The 20,447-nt window shown below is 42.5% G+C and overlaps 2 protein-coding genes across 3 annotated transcripts; both read right to left on the bottom strand.

Moving 5' to 3' along the window:
- Nucleotides 1–1,913: 1,913 nt before the first annotated feature.
- Nucleotides 1,914–17,666, bottom strand: insc (spindle orientation adaptor protein inscuteable). The gene is made up of 4 exons (XM_017074101.4): nt 17,390–17,666; nt 6,487–6,740; nt 4,239–6,020; nt 1,914–3,625 (listed from the first exon to the last, which is right to left on the bottom strand). Exons 2-4 carry the CDS (start codon nt 6,736–6,738, stop codon nt 3,050–3,052), a joined length of 2,610 nt encoding a protein of 869 aa, XP_016929590.3. The 5' UTR covers nt 6,739–6,740; nt 17,390–17,666; the 3' UTR covers nt 1,914–3,049.
- On the bottom strand, nt 8,599–17,663 carry sktl (skittles). Of its 2 annotated transcripts, none has more exons than XM_036813097.3 (2): nt 17,390–17,663; nt 8,599–11,546 (listed from the first exon to the last, which is right to left on the bottom strand). In XM_036813097.3, the coding sequence occupies exon 2, from the start codon at nt 11,521–11,523 to the stop codon at nt 9,151–9,153; it is 2,373 nt and encodes a 790-aa protein (XP_036668992.3). In that variant the 5' UTR covers nt 11,524–11,546; nt 17,390–17,663; the 3' UTR covers nt 8,599–9,150. The 2 variants fall into 2 exon arrangements, with proteins under 2 accessions (XP_036668992.3, XP_016929591.3); XM_017074102.4 differs by lacking the exon at nt 17,390–17,663 and adding an exon at nt 13,074–13,657.
- Nucleotides 17,667–20,447: the final 2,781 nt, after the last annotated feature.

Below are 20,447 nucleotides of genomic sequence, written 5' to 3'. Positions count from 1 at the left end.
GACCTGTGTGCACCCCTGGATGAGATCCTTTTTCTTTCACAAATGTCAGTAATACTTTTGTATGAGAAGGCACCAAATGCCGCAACACTTTGGATCAGAACCGGGCATTCCGCAAGCAAACACGACATAAACACACACACACACTTGTGAATCTAGGATTCAGGACTACCCTGGCTTATACATATACTTATACTTTCAATGGAAACTCGCACTCATACTCGCACATCCATAGCATAGCATCTTCTCTCATTCCGGGCTCAGCCATGCAAAATATGCCAGCATTATAAAACTTCAATCTACTCTAAAGAACTTGTTTATGCCTGATTCGGATATCGACAGCAGGGAACTCTGCAATGCGGGAATGGTGGGAAAGGGGGGCAGGGTATGAAAGGACTGGACCCAACAGGATATAGAGTTAGCACGCTTTTTGACATCTGAGCCGGGCCAAAGCATTTCGCATAGCATACATTTCAGCTGCCCGTGTAGGATAGTAAGGGGTCCTATATTTTAAACAGGAATGCGAAAAGAAATATGAATTGATTCTGTTGAATGTCTGGCAGAGCTTTTAAAAACAATTTATTTACCCTACGATTTGCAAGTCCATATAGAAATACATATTCCTATATATTTTAACTGTTCCGAAACTAAATTGCAATATAAATAATTGATACTTTTCCTTAAAAACAATTGTTTAGGTTACTGAAAAGTCTCTAATCTCTAAAGATTCACTACAAATTTTAAGTATGCGTATTGAAATTAAAATAATTGTACTCAAATGAATAGATCATAGCAAAATAAATAATATTTGTGTTTAAAAACAATTTCTTAGGCTACTTTAAAGCCTCTAATCTCTAAAGAGTCACTAGAAATATCAAGTAGTTATACTCAAACATAAACAACATTGAATAATTAGATGTTCGTATAGTATAAGGATTATAACCGTTTGACTGGTGAACTTGGGCTATAAATTTAATGAAATATTTATGGGAAATATCTAACATATTTGGACATGCAAAATTCCTCACAAGCGGCTTAATTCATACCTAGAAACCGTTTCAATTCGGTTTGGTTGGAAACATCATTAGATCCCAGACTTAAATCGAAAGCTGAAAGCTTTCTACCGACCAGCCCACACGGAACCCACTCGCCGAATAACAAACTCTAAGCTCTGATTTTCCATGCTCGATAAACTGGGCAAATGTCTGTTTCTGTGGGTATCTGTGGATTTGCACGCCAAAATGGTGATCAGTGCAGTGTTTACTTTTATATATTTTCATTTCGACCGAGACTGTGTGCGAATGGCCAAAGAGAACCCTTGCCGACAGGCGGAATGAAAAGGGAAATGTGCGAGTTGAGGAACATCCTGCCAGGGATAACAGTAAAAGTATGTCTAACCAAAGTAAGCTTGTTCTACTGCTGCAAAACACATTTAATGCCGTGCACAAAGGGAAACTATGGTCCAAGCCACTGAGGGAAAAACACAACATCTTTGAGTACAACACAGGGTGGTAGAATATAGTATACGGGTAATACCTTGTTATTATGGTATAATATGAGCGTTTTGGGGCATTTCTCTGGACTAACCTTTGTGCACAGATTGACATTTTTCCTTTGTGTGTTTAAATAATACCATACCAGTTTAATGTTTGGTCATTCCTTCATTAAAATAGCTAAAGGTCTGCATTAACTCAAATATTTAAATGAAATGTGGCTTAAAAAAAGGGCAATCACAACACATTTTCTGTGGCTAATTACAGGTAATCTATTTGATTAAAATCACTATGTGAATTGTAATTCTTTACCATAAAATTAAGTTTATTTTTAGCTTTCCATCGACAAACAATACATATACAATTTGCAACATTTAATTCCACCTCCGTTGATTAAATAAATACTTTTAATTAAAAAGACCATTCTTGGTTTAAACATCAAAGGTTTTATTTAGCGACATAATTGCCATGTAGGCGTTGCGTAACTTAATAATCTTACAATAAACTTAATCGTAGCTCCAAACATTTGTGGAAAGCGTAAATACGTAAATACATTCATACATATATAATACAATGTTATGCAATACAATTGCTTTAAGTACAAAACAAACAAATTGTTTGCATTTCTTTTCTCGTTTTATTTGGCACAAAGGACTTCTCTTCTACAGCTAAAGAATTTTACGAGTTTTTGGTTTTTAAGTTGCCAGCCGTATGGGTTAGGGATTTTTCGGAAAAATATTTACAATGAGAATGCAAAATGTCAAAGTTGCATTTGCATTGAATGAAACACAAAATGAATCAGGCTGCCGAGGGAAGAAAGCACTTTAAGAGCATTTTTGTTATAAGCACACAAGAATACCAAAAGTTGCCTCGGCAACACAAAAAAATATCTAGCAAATAGCCAAAGAAAAATTGTATTTCTATTTATTTGGCATCTCGCTCCGCCCCTCAGTTTGTTTTGTTTGCCTGAGTGGAAATATAAAAATTACTTCGTTTACATCCAGCAGCAAGGATATACTATAGTATAGTAAGGTTGAAACGAGAGGGTGAGCGAGTCCAAACGGGTCACGCAACATTCTAGACAAAGTAATAACACTTGACGCACGTCTGAGTTTCCGGCTTGTGTCCGTCCGGAAAACGTGTGTACACAGAGAGAAAAGTTCACCGAAATAGGTCAAAGTTTCGGTCATTCTAAATACTTAAATGTGACAAAGAATCATGGATTTTTCAGCTTGATTATAACATAGATATGCTATATAATAGCTTTATAAGAAGAATTACAGGTTTGTACTATTGAATATTCGTTGTAGCATGTTAAAATATTTATGTTCATATTATTAAGAAAACTGTTCTATTATTTCTGATAGATAATAAACATTATTTATAACATTTCAGATATTTTTAACACATCATAGATATGGAATAATATAATCCTTTCCCATCAATATTTGGTATACAGGCTTTTATATACGAAACTGCTACAACTTGGTTATAGATTTCTCTCTGTGCAGCACTGGTGGGAACTTGGAATACCCCCATCCATCTGCAGGTGCTGAAAACTAGACGAAACTCTCCTGACGTGTTAAATTGAATTTGAGCAGCGACGACGACGACGACGTCTTGGCCTTGGTTTTGCCGCTGGAGCTGGAGATGCCACTGGAATTGGTTTGAGTTTGGGTTTGGTTTTGGGTTTGGGTTTGTGCCTCGGGCGTTTGGTGACCACTGGAGAAGGATCCGGTTGGCGTTGGAGTGGCCAGCAACAGCTGCTGTTCCTGCCGATGGACGCCGAGCAGTTGTCGCGCCAAGTGGGATATATCCCCGCCGTAACTGCTGTCCAGGTGCTGTTGCGGACTGGAGGGCTTGAGGGCCAGGGATTGGCGCAGCAGATCCGGCAGATGCCACTGCTCCAGGAGCTCCGCTCCAAGGGTCGGCGAATCACTGGCCAGCCGCGTCAGGGTGTGCAGGATGGTCTTGATGGTGCGGCGCTGGGCATCGCTCTCCGCACGTGAGCCGTAGGTCTTGTAGAATTCCGTTTGGTACACGGACGTGATGAAATTTATGATGACGCCGTTGGCCAAGTGGCTGTGGCACTTCTTGTTCAGCGACATGTTGTGCAGCATCCCAACGATCTGCTCCTGTGCGGATGAAATAAAACAGAGGGGGAAATGTTGATGAGCAAAAAATAAGCAACCCGAATGTGGTCTGGGTATATGTATAAGCATATACGTATGTATGTATATTGGAATGAAAAATCGTGGCCAAGATTGCGAAAAAATTGCTTTGCAAATGCACAAATAAATTTTACGAGCCAGCACCCGAAGAAGCTTTCAATAAAATTGCCCAAAAAAAATTGAGGGAAATCGATCTGGGCGGAACCCATCCAAGGTCAGGTTAGCCTCTGAAGTTCAAGCCCAGAAAAATATGACAGTGATGTTAAGCAATAGCAAATTTGGAATATTAGAACTTCCATCTGTTTGTTTCTAAATAAAGTGGTTATTCCTTTTTCAATTATTGTTCGGTAAACGAAATAATTAAGTAATAATAAGTATTCTTAGATGATTTAAAAAAAACGAATAAATATATAGACGAGCTACAAATACCGAAGTGATATCAGAGCAATAAACAATCTAATAACAAGTATATTAATATTTACTTAGAATATATCCCTTTAAAAATTGTATCCTCATAATACATTTCCATTTAGGTGTACCACTTTTGTATGTAATTTTCTATAATCCAGATACTTACGTAGAGGAAGACACTGGTGCCGCAGCTCTGGTGCTCCAGGGTGTCGATCAGTCGGAAGATGGCCTCGTTGGACATGATGGAGTAGTGGGAAGTGGCCTCCATCCTGCTCAAGTTGTTAAGGGCGGCGGCGCAGAGGAGCAGTGTCTGCGTACAGCACTCCGGCTGCAGGAGGGCGGCTAATCCAGCGACCAGGCTCTCCGAGCAGTCCCGCAAGCCGGGAACCCGGTGCTCTGGTCCATGCCAGGAGGCGGTGATCTGTGCCAGAAGCGACACAGCCTCCCTCCGCTCGATGGCTCCCCTCTCCCCGGCAGACTCCACCTGCAGAATGTCCCTCACGATCTCAATGCCACCACAGCTGCCCAGCTGATTGATGGCCTGGGGGGCACAGCACAGGGTGGCCAGAGCACGGAGGGCCAAGGCCCTCACGGAACTCTGCTTGTGATCCAGAACCACCACCAGTAAAGTTCGAACTGCCTCGTTCTGGATGAAGGCATCGGACAAGGAGGCAAAACCGTCGTAGTCAATGTTCATCAAGGTAGCCACCATATTGATGTTGGCCCGCAACAACAGATCGCACTGACTCTGCTCGATGCTGATCACCAGAACGCGAACCAATCGCTCTAAGATCAGTCGCAGGGTGATCAAGGTGTGCCTCTTCAGCAGCTGCACATCGTCCAGCAGGGACTCGAGATTGATGTAGTGTTGTCGCTCCAGGGAGTACCGGGTATCCTTGCTAACCGTTCGGATTTGCTCCAAATGCTGCTCATAGCGCCGCCGTTCGATCCTGGCATCATTGAAGAATATTACCCGTCGTTCCAGCGTGGCGGTGAAGTCGTCCAAGTGGGACAGCAACTGGGTGGCTCCGGCGAGGGCTTCCGGCAGAGAACTGGCCTGCAGTCCACTGAGAACCCGCTCGCTCCGCTCAAAGTGCCCCTGGAGCGACAGAGCCTGCTGCTGCAATTGTCTGACCAATTTGCAAACTGCACTGGTGGTAATCGTGTAGTTCTTGTACGCCTCCTGGGCAATGGACTTGTGCTGCAGGGTGCACATCACCTCCGGTTCGCAGGCCCAGCGCTGCTCCGTCATCCAATGGGCCACGGGTTGCGGGTGCTTCTTACCCTTTTTGGCTATCTTGGAGTCACTTTTCGGCGTACTTGTGCTGGCTGTGAATCGCAGGGATCTAACTCTAAGGGGAGAAGGTTGCATCTGGAGGGTTATATCCTGCTCGGTGGTGCCAAAGGTCACCGTTTCATTGTTATAGGGCGGTGGTGCCTCGCCCAAGTAAACAGTTTCGTTGTTGTACGGCGGCGGTGGTGGCAGTACCGCAACCACTTCCTCCTCGCTAGCCGAAGCCTCTTCCGGTTCCGGTTTGGCCTTGCGCATCACTCGCCTGCGGCGTCTTATGGCCGGACGTGGTGGGGAATCCTCCTCTTCAGCCCCCGCCGCCTCGTCGTCCAGCTTCAAGCTGTCCAACTGCTCGAACAGGCGACTCCGACTGGCCTCCAGCTCTGCGTCCACTGCATCCTCACTCTCCTCTGGCTTCGCCTTGGGCGTAATCTGGCCGCTGGTGAAGGAGATTCGTCGCGTAACACTGATCAGCGGTGAGTAGAACGAGGAGTTGCCCACCCGGCGCACCACCGTAGGGGGCGTGGCAACCGATTGCACGGAAGTGGGCGTGGCCGTGGGCGTTTGCTGCCTATCCGATTGCGGCGACTGCGGGGAAGCCTGCTGGAGCTGATGCTGCAATTGATGCGATTCCTCATTGTCGGAGAAGCCCGAATCCTGCAAATAAGGGAAAGAAAATCAAAAACATTAGCATACTACACTGGCATTATATAAACATTAATTAGTAATTGATATGATGATAAGTAATACAAATTTTAAAAGCCTTTTTGATTTTAAATTAACACTACTACTCATAAAACAAGTAATTTTCCCTTAAAATCAATAAGTTAATTTAATTTTAAATTGAGATATGTCTATGCATTTGCTTATAATCCTTAGTAAGCATGAATTTATAACCCAACATTGAATGCACAAACTCTATTCAATTTTAAGTATCTTCAATCTCAAACTGCTTGAAGTATTGAATTTAACTCATGACTGAGCTAACTTTGTTTAATAATGTGGGCCTTTCTTGCATCCAATTTATCGTATCATGTTGAAAATTAGAAGACGTCTTCCTTATCCCTATTGTGTTGCAAATTTATAATAACCACACTGGGTTTGGTATGGATGATATGCTCACCTGACTGCGCAGACTGCCGGGACTATCGTGCTTGTGCCAGGATAGCTTGGAGCTGTTCTGTTCGTCTTCCACCTCCTGGATGCAGGACAGATTACCCAGTGGGCCGAGGGAGGAGGGCTGTCGGGCTGGGCCACTCAAACTCCCACTTCCATTTCCACTCCCACTGTTGAAGCTCGAATAGAAACCGCCGCTGGTCAGGGAGGACTGGTCCGATCCCCACCAGACCTTGCTGTAGCTGCGCTGGAAGGACATGCCTGAAATGGAGGAGCAGAAACACAGGCAATCAGTGGTGTCCATCATTTAAATAAATTGGACTCATTCGTTTAACAGGCTTAAATTCATTAAATTTAATGCAATTGCCGCTTGGTTGGACTGGATTCATTGCCAATACCCGGATCCGGACATTCACCCCCCTTCCCCCTGGGGGTGCCCGGGTTATTCAGGGGTCATTCGCCCCGTTTGTAGGGAGGAAAGTGGGCGGGACTGTGGAACTGCCACTGCACACACATGCCTGAACATTGGCTTAATATCCGTTACGAAAAAATTAAATTTCCGCCCAGCGATACAAATCATTATTTTAATCAATGAAATGTATTCCCTGCCCCCGCACCCCTGACCTTGCCGACCATTCAATTCAGTACTCCAATATTCGGTTTTCCAGTTTAAACTTTCGCCTTTGGGCAATTTAAGGAGACCCAAAGTTTTCGGTGCCATCAAAATGACATTTGGCATATGGCCCAGTATACATTACTGGGCAATAATTTCTAAATAATTGATGTGAATGCCCCAAATTGTGGGCATTTATGCAGATTTTACAGACCAAATCTGTTGAGTTACAGGCATAAAGAGGGGGGCGGAACCACCTGGTCCATGGATGTTACTGGAAATGCAAATGATTTTCGGGGGGGGGTTTACGGGTCCAGAAAATGAACAAAACACATTTGGTGTGCGGCATCGGGGCTCTATTATGCAAATGGAATAAACTAATTATGCTGCAAAACAATTTTCGTGTGACATCGCAAACCGAACTCGTGTTTTATTTTGTTTAATTTTGCGTGGTTTTTGCACTTTGCAGCTTACATATTTATTAAACTTAGTTGTTTTCGCCATAATTACATAATATACCATTCGGAAAAGGGGGGAGTGCCACAGTGCACTTGTTGGTGGCAACTATTTGTGTTATGCATGAGTGGTAAAGTTTATTTTTCAGTTATGCATGCCCAGTGAACTCTGACCTCTGCTCCCCCACCCCGCTTTTTGGCCCACAAATGGCATTTGGTCAACTGGCATAGCAACTCTCTCCCCTGTCGAGCAAATATTGACAAAGTGCTTGTTTCAAGCAAACAAAAAGAAACAAACAAATGACGAAACATTTTTTACGCCTGTACATTCGCACATATTAACACTCACACTTCGGGGCACACATATTTATTGAATTCATTAAGCAATTAATTAAAATTATATTCAATTAGTACAAAGAGCACGCGTACAAAAACCAACAAATATTTGCGGCCATTTACAGTTTAATATGAAATTTTTAATGTTTCTAACGCCATTCGTAATATTTTAACATGATGTTAGCGTATCGAATATGGGATTTTCTTGGTCAAAATAACTGGCTATGATCTTTGTAAGTTTTTACAATTTTTTTAAAACTAAGGTTCAAGGGGATTTTAACCAATTAACTCTGATCATAAGTACCCAGTTTAAATTTCATTTAATGTACCTGTAAAGCCCACTGAAAAGCCCCATTCAACACACATTATAGCCCCATCGAAATCCGGAATTACAGGGTACACAAATTAAAACCACTGTCCCTAGGACATGGGCTAATTAATGGAGAGCTCTGCCATTCGCCATCCCCCATTTAAAAACCTGATGGCGGGGCTGAGTCCTGGGCAAAATCCTTTCGGCTGGACAATAAATATTGCACAATTGACGCTGGCTCGCTGAAAGAGGCTTAACAATGCAGCAAGGCGATAAAAATTAACGGCACTTAATAGCAACATTGGAAATCATTAAGTGATTTATGGTCAGCCGCAGGCAGAGCTCCAATAAGTGTCAGCGCACCCCAAGGACACTCGTCCTTCTGGCGAAAAATACACATCGACGTATAGGTAAGTATTTATTATCGTTCCTCTATTTACATGAGCATCTAAGAATACGTAAACGCACTTTATAATACAGCAACATACACATATAGACAAAAACTGAGTTTCCACATGGTCTTTTCTTCAACTATTCTTCCCATTTCGATTGAGTAGTTCGTTTCTTGTGCACAATAATTTCAAAAATTAAAACAAACTTCCGCTAAGGCGACACACACAAATTACAACCAAAAGCGAAGCGAAATAATAATTATACATTTTAATAGGCACGGGGAATCCCCTAGCAGCGTGTATGTGTGTGCGTGTGTGTGTGAGGGCCGTGTCTGGTTGGCAGTCAATTAGCAAGGGCGCCACATAAATTTTAATATCGAATACGTATTCGCTTTTCGGTTTTGTGTTTAATCAAGATAAACGAGCTCGTTTGCACAATTTTTCTTTTTTTTTTTCTTTTTGGCGGGGAAGCGCCCGCTTTCACCTTGCAGACACACATACACACAGGGCTAGTTACGTCTATCCACCGGATAACTTTATACCCCGCCAAAGCCCGCTCAGAAAATCAACGCGGCAAATCGTTGAGCACGAGCGTGGACGTGTAACTGGGCGCCTGGATGTGGGCCGTCTTTGTGGTCGTCAACATGGTGGTGGTCGTTATGGAGGCCTTGCCGTTGACATCCGAGTGCACCAGATCCGTTCCGTCTGTTGCCGTCGGTGGGTCCAATCCCACGGTCGAGACCTGGACACTCGTCATGGTCAGCCGGTGCGTGCGGTGCTGGTGCTGCGGTGACCTTAAGCCCAGGTCCGTGCCCGTGGACTCGTCGTCGCTGAAGTCGCTGGTCAGAACGCTTCCCGTCCGCCCGGAGCCGTCGTATGAGTACTGGGTGTGATATGTGCTGCTCGGCTCTCCGCTGCCGCCCGTCGTGCTGCTCCCTCCCCTGGTGGCCATCTCCAACTCGCCCTGGTTGTTGTTTGTCTGGCTGCTGTTCCTCTGCTGCTGCAGCGTGTTGGTGGAGGCGGCGGTTATGTCCTCCTCGGAGATGTCATCAAAAGCCGGCGGTGGTGTCGACATCCCCGACATAGTCAGCACCGGCTGACGACCACCTGTTGGGGTACTCAGCGGTTGGAGACGCGAGACGGGCGAACGCAGCTGGGTGGTCGACGTTTTGCGCTTGGAGGGGGAATGTTTCAGTGGAAATGTGGGCGTCTTCTTGAACACCTGTTTGCCCATGGCGTCCTGGAAGCGCTTGGCATAGAAGGAGGGCCGGCACACCGACACCGTGTCCCCGTTGTACAGGATGCTCTTGAATGTGTGCTCCAGCTTCTTCTCCAAGCGATACGATTGCAAAATGTCAATGATGCCAATGTACAGGATCAATCTTTCGTCGTTTTCGGACCGAGCTGGTATGCCGCCAGCGGGCACGTCCTCGTCCTCCTCCAGCGGCACGTCCATATCAGCTGTAATGGACTCCAGAGCCGTGGAGTGAGCCACCAAACGCTGGCGATTCATACTGCGTGTCCGGTTGAGGGCGGCTCCAGCCGAAGTTCCCGGTATGGAGGCGTAAGAGGCCACTGCTTGGAGCTGATTCTGATCCGCCTCCGGAGCATCATCATCGGGATTTAGGGAGGAAGGGCCCTGGGCGGCACTCTCCTTGCGCTGCAGCTTGGCTCGTGCATTCAGGATCCGCTCCTCGCGCTTCTCCTTGGCGGCCAGGTCCAAATTATGGATGCCCACTAGCAGCGAGTAGTCCATGATCTGGAAGCTCTCCAGCACCATGCAATCTCGCCTAATGGTGCTCATCAGCGCATTGTACTTGTCCGTCTCCAGGAAAATGCCGTTCGGATGGTGCTCGGCAAAGTCGAGGTCCTTGAACGTGGGAGACGCCTTCTGTCGCTCCGCCTTGGAGGCCTTGCGGCGGAAGGACGAGCCCTTCAGGTCGTACTTGCAGTGCATCTTGATATCCGACGGCAGCAGGTTATTCATGGCCACCAACCGCACATTCTTCGAGTTGTAGTGGAAGCAATACAGGCCGAAGAACTTGGGCAGCAACGTTCGAGGATTCTGCGAGAGGTTCATGTAGTAGCCGGGTAGCAGTTTCTGCAGGAACTCGCACTCTTTCTTCTGCACCGTCTTGATTATGAACTCGTCGTCAGTTGTCAGGTAAAATATGGAGCCGGAGGCACCCGGATTGGAGAGCTCCCGCAGGGGCGAGGCGCACATGGACATCAGAAAGTCGTCTGGTGCGATTCCGAACAGATCCCGGAAGTAGCGGAAGGCTATGGGTGCGTAGACCTTGAAGCGGAAGTCGCTGTAGTGATGGGCAGGTGTTATGGATGATCCATCTGGTGGAAACGAAATGGTTTCCATTTCCCAGAAGTCGTTCATCAGCAAATCCCTCTTGGGCTTGCTGGCCAAGCTGCCGACCGTGTGCTGGATGCCCAGCTGGATGGAGCCCATGATCTGCTTGGACTGGATCTTCTTGTAGGTAACCTCGCCACCCTCCGCCACTCTGCGGTGGCCGAGCTTCTTCTCGTGCTTGCCGCCGGTGGTGGAGGGATTCCGTGAGACACTGGCGTCCAGCGTGGAACTGGCACTTCTGAGTTTCGAGGCCGGTGTTTGGGTGGCGGCTATGTTGTTGAGCTCCTGTTGCAGCAGGGATGTGCTTTCCTGGCCTCCGTGGGCCAGGGCAGCCTCCCTGAAGAGCTGGCGAGATGTTCCCGGCTGAAGGCTCATCGGTGGCGGGGTCCTGGGCGTCTCCTCCAAGTCGGCATTTCCGCCCTGAGCAGGGATGATCTTCACCGGAGTGAGCAGGCTCTTCTGCTCCAGCTGCAGCTGATTCTCCTCGGGTTCCCTCTCATCCTCGGACTGATCCTTCGACTTAATCTCCTTGCCGACCGGCTCCAGTTCGAGCTCCACGCGGGTGTCCATTTCCATATCCCTCCGTAGATTTCCGCTCTCTGCGGAGGAGAAAACGACTTATTGCAGTGCCGCTCAAACAGTACAAAAGGCATTTAATTGCAGCTCGATAAATGATTGTGTTTGGGTGTGTGTTTGTGTTTGTGGGATGAGTAAGTGGGCTTGGGTGGGTGAGTAATCGATTAAGCCAGGGCCAACAATTGTCACGTTCGCACATATGTACATATTTCGCAGTTATATACCATATGTATACTCTATGTGGCAACTTGAGAATCTCAACCACCTGTTGCCTATCTTTTGTTTACCCAAATGAAGAGCGGTTACAGCTCAAACAAACAACAGCAACAACGAACAGAAAGTAATTAGCCCATGGTCACTCCAAAACTGTAAGTGCATATGGAAACACAGAGAAAATCGCAATTGCGTGAAATCGGATGCAATCACTTGGAATTCCAAAATGCATCGAAAAACAGGTAACTAGACAGACGTATTTTCGATTGTTTGCATATGGGAATGCTAAATAGCCGGCAGACGCGTTCAAATGAATAAATAAACGTATAACTGCACAGTGAAGAAATCTGACCTCTTTTTTCTAGTAAAATAATTTAATATATCAGTTTTATCAACAAGATAGCCATTTAAATCCTTTTATTATCGCAAATATTTACCATACGACTAAAACAACAAAAATAGCACGACAAAAAGATAGTTCAACATATCATAGACGTGTTAATGGGTCTGAAGATAAGTCGTTCTGATGTTTAAGTGGGCAATTTATCTCTGAATCAAAGCCTTAAACACCCTTTTAAGTTACTTATGGTCCTATCATATATAAATAATTTTCTATGATATTTGTTTAGTTATTATTTTTAATAATGCCTTCAAAACATTTATCTATTAAAAAAAAAACTACATAATTTCTCTCTGTGCACCAATGAATGGCAAACGTTTGCTGAAAATACAAACAATTAGGCCGAAATCCACAAAATTATTATAGGAAAGTCATTATTTTGTGTGGTGTTGTTTGGAAAAATGGAAAATGAAACCATAACATGGTCAGTGGGCGTGGCACGGGGGCGCATAAGTGGGCGGTGGGAGGCCATTCAGCTGGCTCGTGTGTGTTTATTTTGGTAGAATTTTAGATTGTCGCTCGGCGGATATGTCGTCGGCACCTCCTATATATCTTTTCCTCGTGTCTTTTTTTAATATTTGTCGCACGCATGACAGGCCAAATAAAAAAAATGAAAAACCATAATTGTACGATAATAACGGAAAGTTTTGAGCGAATTTAGTGAATGAATGTGAATAATATGTGGGCGTCCTTTGCAGATTAAAAGTAGAAGTACTATTGGGACTATTTTAGCTATACTATCTATAAGATAAAAAAACTAAGTTGGTTTATTAATGGAAAACCCAACAATCCAAAACTTATAGTTAATATTTTGGCACTTGACCCTGACTGTTGTTGTTGCTGTTGTTGCCTTGGAACCGTTTTTTCTTTGGTAGATTATGAGCTTGCAATTAAAACGTTGTGCTTCTTTTATTCGTAATTTAATTATCGTACTTACACAGAAATGCTCGAGGGAATAGTTGCAAAAGGTCAAAGCAAGCAACAGATATCCAGTAAAAATAGAGATAATTATGTGCCCTCGGCTGTTCTCTCTTCCTCTCTCTTTCGCACTCTTTATGTATTCGTTGATCGAGGCGCGTTTATCTCTCGCGCTCTCTCTCTTCCACTGCAGCAATTGTTGTTGTTTCCGCCGTTCTTCCTCCTTTTGCTTCCCCTTTTTTCCAGCTCTTTCGATTTCCAGTTTCCGCTTGATAAATTGCTTTCATAATTTACAACAATCTCAACGAATTTGAATTCTCCCTGCACACCTGGTTATTTACGTGTGTGAGTGTGTGTGTTTGTGACTGAGGATGACGTCGTCGTGCGGCAATCGACCGAATTCCACTTAGCAGCGCCGCACTTTCGCATCTTCCAACTCGCAGTGGCGATCGCCGCCCGGAAAAGCCAACCCGATTTTTCCGCCTCGATTTAAGCACTCCGCGAACGTGTAAATTCTTTTTAAACTCTTCGGGACGGGAAAAAACGTTGATGAGTCGTTCGCGCAGCTGAAAACCTATCGTGTATCGATATTAGGAGCCTACAAGGGCCTATCGTTCGTCGACACCTATCGGATAGTGTGACCGCCATAGGTATTCCAAATAATACCATCCGGCTCAAAAATATACTTAATTTAATTTTTGAAAATGTATATTCTTTGCGCTCTGTTAACCGCTGTTAAGTTATGCCGAAAATAATTAGTAGTTTCTTTTGTCATATAGCTAGAGTTGAAATCAAATGAAATATTGCATAAAAGAGGTGCTTATTGTAGTTTATATGCTTAAGTAGTTTATATCTTAGTCTTAGGAGATATTAACGATGAAAATATAATTAAGCTGTAATTTATTATTTATTCAAATGTTAACAGAATCCTAACATTTCCGTTACAATAACAGCGATCTTGAGTCTCGGCTAAAGTTCATCCAGGTTTCAAACCAGGTGAGAGTCTTTGATGATCTCTGACCGAATACAGTATTGTAAAGTATCAAAAGTACACTGGTCAACAAATTAATGAAATAATATTATTAATGGTAATCTTGCGGATTAGTAGTTATAGGAAGTTATGAAAAAGCTAAACAACAGTGCCAGTTATACTAATTAAAATGGTTTATTACTCTGAAAAATATGATTATCTTTTGTTTTAAACACAACTCAGTTTCATCATTTATTAACCATCCGAACAATGAATTCCTAGGAACGAATACAACCTTGCTTTCCATTCTATTTAAGAAAGACTAATGTCTGGACTTTTAGACGAAATATTAATTTAATTTCTGTTCACAGGAATAGAAACCGCCTGACTAGCGAAAATTTAATTAGAACACATACAAAGGCGTCTCACCTGCCTGCCGGCGGCGTAATTCTAATTGGATTAGTAAGCGAAGCCAGCCAAGAAGGAATTCCAGGACCCAGACCCACCGCCCTTGACCCACGGACTTTTCGTTGGCCGTCTGCCTCATTACCACCACCCCGCCCCCCGGACAACGTTTAAATTGATTGAAAAACCGCCCCTTAATCGATATTTATGGCCAGCCATGAGTAATTCCAATAGACGGCGCTCATTAGTAGGCAAAGGCAAAATAATGTAAAAATATTTAGCTTACAATCCGGTTTCCACGAGGAGAAATAACCAAGATGAGTGCGCCTCATTACGAATGCCCCCGAGCAACAACAATGCCAGCCGCAAATTGCACTTAATTGGGTGTGTTGAATAGTGTAAAAATGGATGTTTAATTTAATTCCATTAAGGGATCGCATCTAAGAAAATTAATTTCAGGAGTTCGTTGTGCTTTTGCCGGCCAATTAGGCACAAAAGGCATACCAATTTCATATGCAAATGGCTAATAGAGTTGTCAGCAGAACAAGTTTTGGCCAAATAGAATTTTTAAAGTCTGTGACAATCTGCCAATTAATTTGGGAATATAAAAAGAGAAGCAGCGCATAATTTATGCAGTTCAAACTCACAAAAAGAGAAAGAAAACAACGGAACTCTTTGCCATATCGCTTTAAAGATATGATAATGGTTCGTTATCTGTAAACATTTCATAATGAATAAACCAAAAGAAACATAAAAGAGAGATGGAGAGAGGAATTGAATAATAAATTTAAGTTCTGGTCAGCTTAAAAAGTCTCAATAATGGAAATTGCATCGTAAAATTCAAGTGGAAACGCCGAACGAAAACAGAAATTACACTGAAAATGTTAATCATCATAATTAAGTTAATAGGCGGGGTGGTTAAGTGTTAACTGAACTTGGCTCAATGGGGTCAGCCGAACAAATTGAACACGAGGCCGGTGGGGGAAAGTTGGAAAAGCGCCAGGTGAATTTCCCCATTCGTAACCCCGCTTAATTAACCGAAAGTTAAGGCCCAAACAGATCAAAATCGATTGAAAAGGCCAAGCCAAAACGCCCATTGATTAATCCGCCATCGGCCATAATTATTTTAATAGTTTTGACATTTAAGCGACAAATTAAAATGGAATAAATGCAAAATAAGCGTAATAAATTTTAATTGCTCACCACACCCCCCCACCCCACTATCTTTCTCACCATTGGCAGCTGTTGCATTGATTATAATGAAATTATTATTTATTTATTTCCCATCTTTTTGTTATTGCATAATTAATTGTTGTCGTTCGAGTGGCAAACAATTAAATAATAAATCAGTTTTAAACAATCATTTAATTATGTAAAAAATGAATGAACGAGTTGAATTGATTTTGCATTAAAAGCGAGCAATTATTCAAGTCTCGCTAACCATAAACTGTTCAATATAATCAGCAATTGTTTCAAATGTCAACCTGACATATGAGGAAACTAAAAAAGGTTTGGATTGGATTACGATTTCAATGGAACTGCTCCATTTGCGGCATTCTCTGACATTTCATTGTTCTTCGACGGAAAATCAATAAACTAAGCCACATTAAACTTAATCCCATTCAATTAGGCAATCATCATTGCTTTGGCATTTCCCATCTAACGGTAGCCACATATCAGAGTTGATATTATCTGTATGTTGCTGCTGTCGTCGACACCAATTGTCATTGATATCGATCTCTTTGCGGCAACAGGTGAGTGACTCCGGTCCCGACTGGTTTCCCAGTCTGGGGATAATAACACCTTTACTAGTGACCGGTGTGATGGCCCGTGTTTAGCACTCTAATGGAGCCAACCGAAACCGCAGAAACGCTCTTAAACTGGAACTAGAGCAGTGCAATTATGCGGTCTTCCCTTGATTATTACAATTAGGTTTGGCTAAACTGAAATTGGGGATAATCTGGGAAATGCAAGATTGTGGTGAGATTGAAATCGGGGAAGTTATATTCCAGCTTATAGCTATATCCAGCTTATATATATATTATACCAGCTTAAAGACGAAAGCTTGTATCTCCTACAAATGAGTTTTTATCATGCATTTTAGTAATATTGTCGTGTTCGAAATTGACTAGATAGAAATTACGATCAGAGAAGCTAATAATTTTTGATCTTCCGTTGCAAACATACATTTAACGTTTTAAAAATAAACTGCTGCATGCCTGAGAATGACGCCAACCAAATATCGGGTGAGTAAAAAAATAATATGATTAATTATAATACACATTCATAATTTTTTTAATTTCCAATTAAGTTAAGATGATGAAGACTGTAATCTATAAAAAACAAACTATGTATGAGTATACCCACTGCAAACACACCCATATTCCTTATCCTAACCCAATTAACATTATCCGAAGCTTAGGATTAGTCACCACCACCCCAAGCCCATTTCATTCACCATCAACCTGATCACTCACCTTTACCCACTGCCTCCCCCAATTATAAATATCTCTCGCAGTTATGTATCCATTCGGTATCCCCAAGCTCATAAGTGACTCATGGGGGATCTACGTTATAAAGAACATTCAGAGAAAACCCGCACCGAAAACGAACAAAATAACAAGCGGCGACAACGGCAGAAAGAAGTCATTTTGCGGTCTGACGACTCTGGGACGCTCCTGAGTCATAAAACCGAGCTTAGCAAAGTCCTCGAAAGTCAGAAAAATAAAAACAATGGGTTGTGAGTTCAATAAATGGGCGGAGGCATATAAGTTGTGAGGGAATGTGTGTATTAAAACGTGTGTAATTACAAGGGGCGTATGCGGAATGTATTAAATATTTGTGTTTATTGATAAGCTTATTGGGGTCAAAGGGGACAATAAACAGTTATCTGTTTTGATGGCATTCCCCATATGCGGCTTACGATTTATGGTTTATTGTTTATGGTGGCCAAAACTTACCGTTCTCTTGTATAAACAATGCCGAGGTAATCCCAAGTTTGGCTTCTGCTTTTCTTGCTTTGCCCGCCACTGATGGATAGTAAAATTTATATTTCAAGCACGTGTCATTTGATTATTTTTGGTCACCACAAAACTTGACAGCGGTTGGGTGGTTGGGGGTGGGGCACCCACAACACAGAGTGTAAATAGTTTAACACTGCACAACGGTAAACACAAGGCGACACTTAACAAACACGTTGGCCCGAACGAACGATTCGAATACGATGAGTGTGAATACTAATACTGAATAACGAACAGATATAACTCGCGACGATCGCAGCGGTTGCGTCTGCGTTCTTCGAGTGCTGGGAATCGAATGAGGGCTATAGACTTCTGATTCCGAGGGTGGGAGACCGAGCGAGCCAGAGAGTCGGAGTCAAGTTACCTGGGTGAGTAAGCCAGCCAGTGCTGACAGATTGGCTATTAAGTGGATGTGTAGATGGGAACCTACTGAGATCTTCATAAAATAAGCTTTGAGGATTTATAAATTTTTGCAGCAAATGTCAAAATGTCAATATATATCAAAATATTTCTCATTTCTAGTCCTGTACAGTATTATACTATATAGTCCTATATAGTCCTATACTTTTCTGTTTCTTCGTCATAATGCAAATCTAAAGATAATGTAGATTTAATGTTTCTTCGTCTTAATGAATCTACAGATATTGAAGATTCAAAGGAGTAATGGTACTTAATTATATCTTTCAAAATTCTGTTAAAGAGTATTATTACACACCAAAAGATCTTATTAATAAGTTAATAGCATCTTATTTTTACCTTTCCTTCTTTATTGTTTAAAAATTTCTTACAATATTTTTAGCTATTTTAAAGGTAATCTGGCTACTTTTTGTTAGCTACTTTTGAATGCTTTCTCCCTCTCTGTTCTCTGGCCTCTTTCTCTTTCTCACTCTCTCTCTCTCTGTTTACTTTATCATAATGCACACACGCTTCGCATAATGGAGAGCATTGTTTAGTTTGATGTTGTAGTAGTTGGTGGTGGTTTATGTTTTTGTTGCTATTTCTTATCACCCGGTCTCTCCCTCTCTCGTTTAAGCCAGCTGTTCAGTAGCTCAAAGGTGCGATCTCTCCCCCTCTCTTTCGTTTTCTACGCATGCGCAGCTGCCTGAGATTTAATTTTCTTTGATTGGGTTCCCTTGTTATTGTTGCTGTGATTTAATGCGAATTTTGGCGCAATTTTAGGGCAGTTATCTTTTCGTCTAGACCTTTTTAACCCTTTGGAATTTCCGTTTCGAAATTTGTTTGATAGCTTGCGCAAGTTTGAACACTTCTGGTTGGCTGATAAGATTACCTGAACTATTTAAGGGCCACTAAATAAAGTCCATTCATGATCGCCGAAGGCCCATAAAACGGAAATATATATGTATGACACAAATTTGCAGTTGTAACAATGAAATTATGAGCAATCGACAGCAATTAAGCAATTGAACAATTGGTGCAAACATTATTAAAGCCTTAAGAGATCTATCGCCCACTGGCAAGTTGGTGAAAACAATTAAGAGCAACCCACGATGTGTTTGCTGTTGCCAATTTGAAGCAATTTCCAAATTGCGAAAGTAGATAAAACAGTTGCGATGAGTTTGGATGAAGGGTTTGGGGGAGGTGGAAAGCCAAGTAAGCAAATTAAAACTGAAAACAACCGATGAACCAAGTCCACTGAACAAATAATACTCCATTTCTAAAATAACCTTTATGTTTTCATAAGTTTCTTTTAGATTGGAACTAAAATGTATTGAAAAACTATGCGGAATCATATCATGATAAATATAACTTATTTTACCAACTGCAAAGTAAATATCCATTAAATATCCGTTGAAATGCTCTTATGCAACACAAAAAACGGACTAGCTATTGTATGGGTTATAAAAGCTTCCACCAACTTTAAAACTAACAATGAATTGGCTTTCTATTGACATTTATTTTATTTGTTTGTTGACAGCTAAGCTTAACTTTTTTATTGATATGAAATGGCATGACATTGACCCCCAAACTTCTCAGTGTGGAGCTTCACAAAAAGAGACAGTTTTGGGGGGTAAAGGGAGTTCAGAGTGCACACGAAAGGAATTTCCCCCCCATTCGTTGTCAATGTAATTTGTCAGTTCAAAGACCCCGTGCGACACGAGGACTCCGACTCAGTACTTTGTATACCATGTAACCGGGATGCACAAGGACCCGGGTTCTACGTGCAAGATGTTTACATGGCGGGCCTGCCCTGACAAATGTGCCAAGTGTGCGGACGTGGGCCCAGACCCTAGAATCCTAGAATACTAGAGCCCACAACGCAGATCCGGAGTCGAGTGCAGCTAAAAAATGTAATCAATGTATTTTTGTCACGTTAACGAAATGCACGAGCCTCACAGCTCAACTCAGTTCAGCCGGCACAGCTGCCATAAAAAGGCACTGAAAACAATGGATCCCAATATTATGGTTTATTCTTAAATGTATCAAAAAAATTCATTTTGAAACATAGACCATTCAAGTATATTAATTGGTCATGGCGTGATTGCAAGTTACATTAAATTCTTGAACTTTTGAAAAATTTCTAAATTTAGAATTTGGAATTTTTTAACTTAAGACATGAGGTATGGTAAATAAAACTTGAGAATAATATTTAGAAAAAAAGTATATCTTTTTAATCATGCAACTAAAGACTAAAAGTCTTAGAATTTTTCACCCCCAACATTTTCCTCAGTGTGGTTTCAATTCCTTCGTCACCGCTCCACAAACATAAATTGTTTCTGTCCTTCCGTCTGTTTGTCGAGCTGCCTGAATTTGCACGGCATGACAGCAACAACAACTATGAGTACAAGTATGACTTCAACTACGACTACAACTACACCACTAACAAGAACAAGACCAACAACTACAACTGCGGATGACGGAGAAGAATGAGTCCAAATCCCAGGCAGCGGCACAAAGGATTGTCAGGGAGAAATGTCACTTCGTTTGGCAGCAATTATCCCCAGAGCTGAATGAGCATTGACTGAGCCAGCGAATGAGT

The sequence above is a fragment of the Drosophila suzukii genome, chromosome 2R (genome assembly GCF_043229965.1).
Source record: "Drosophila suzukii chromosome 2R, CBGP_Dsuzu_IsoJpt1.0, whole genome shotgun sequence".
NCBI lineage: Eukaryota > Metazoa > Arthropoda > Insecta > Diptera > Drosophilidae > Drosophila > Drosophila suzukii.
The sequence above is the reverse complement of the archived record's forward strand: the minus strand, read 5'-3'. Positions and strand labels throughout refer to the sequence as shown.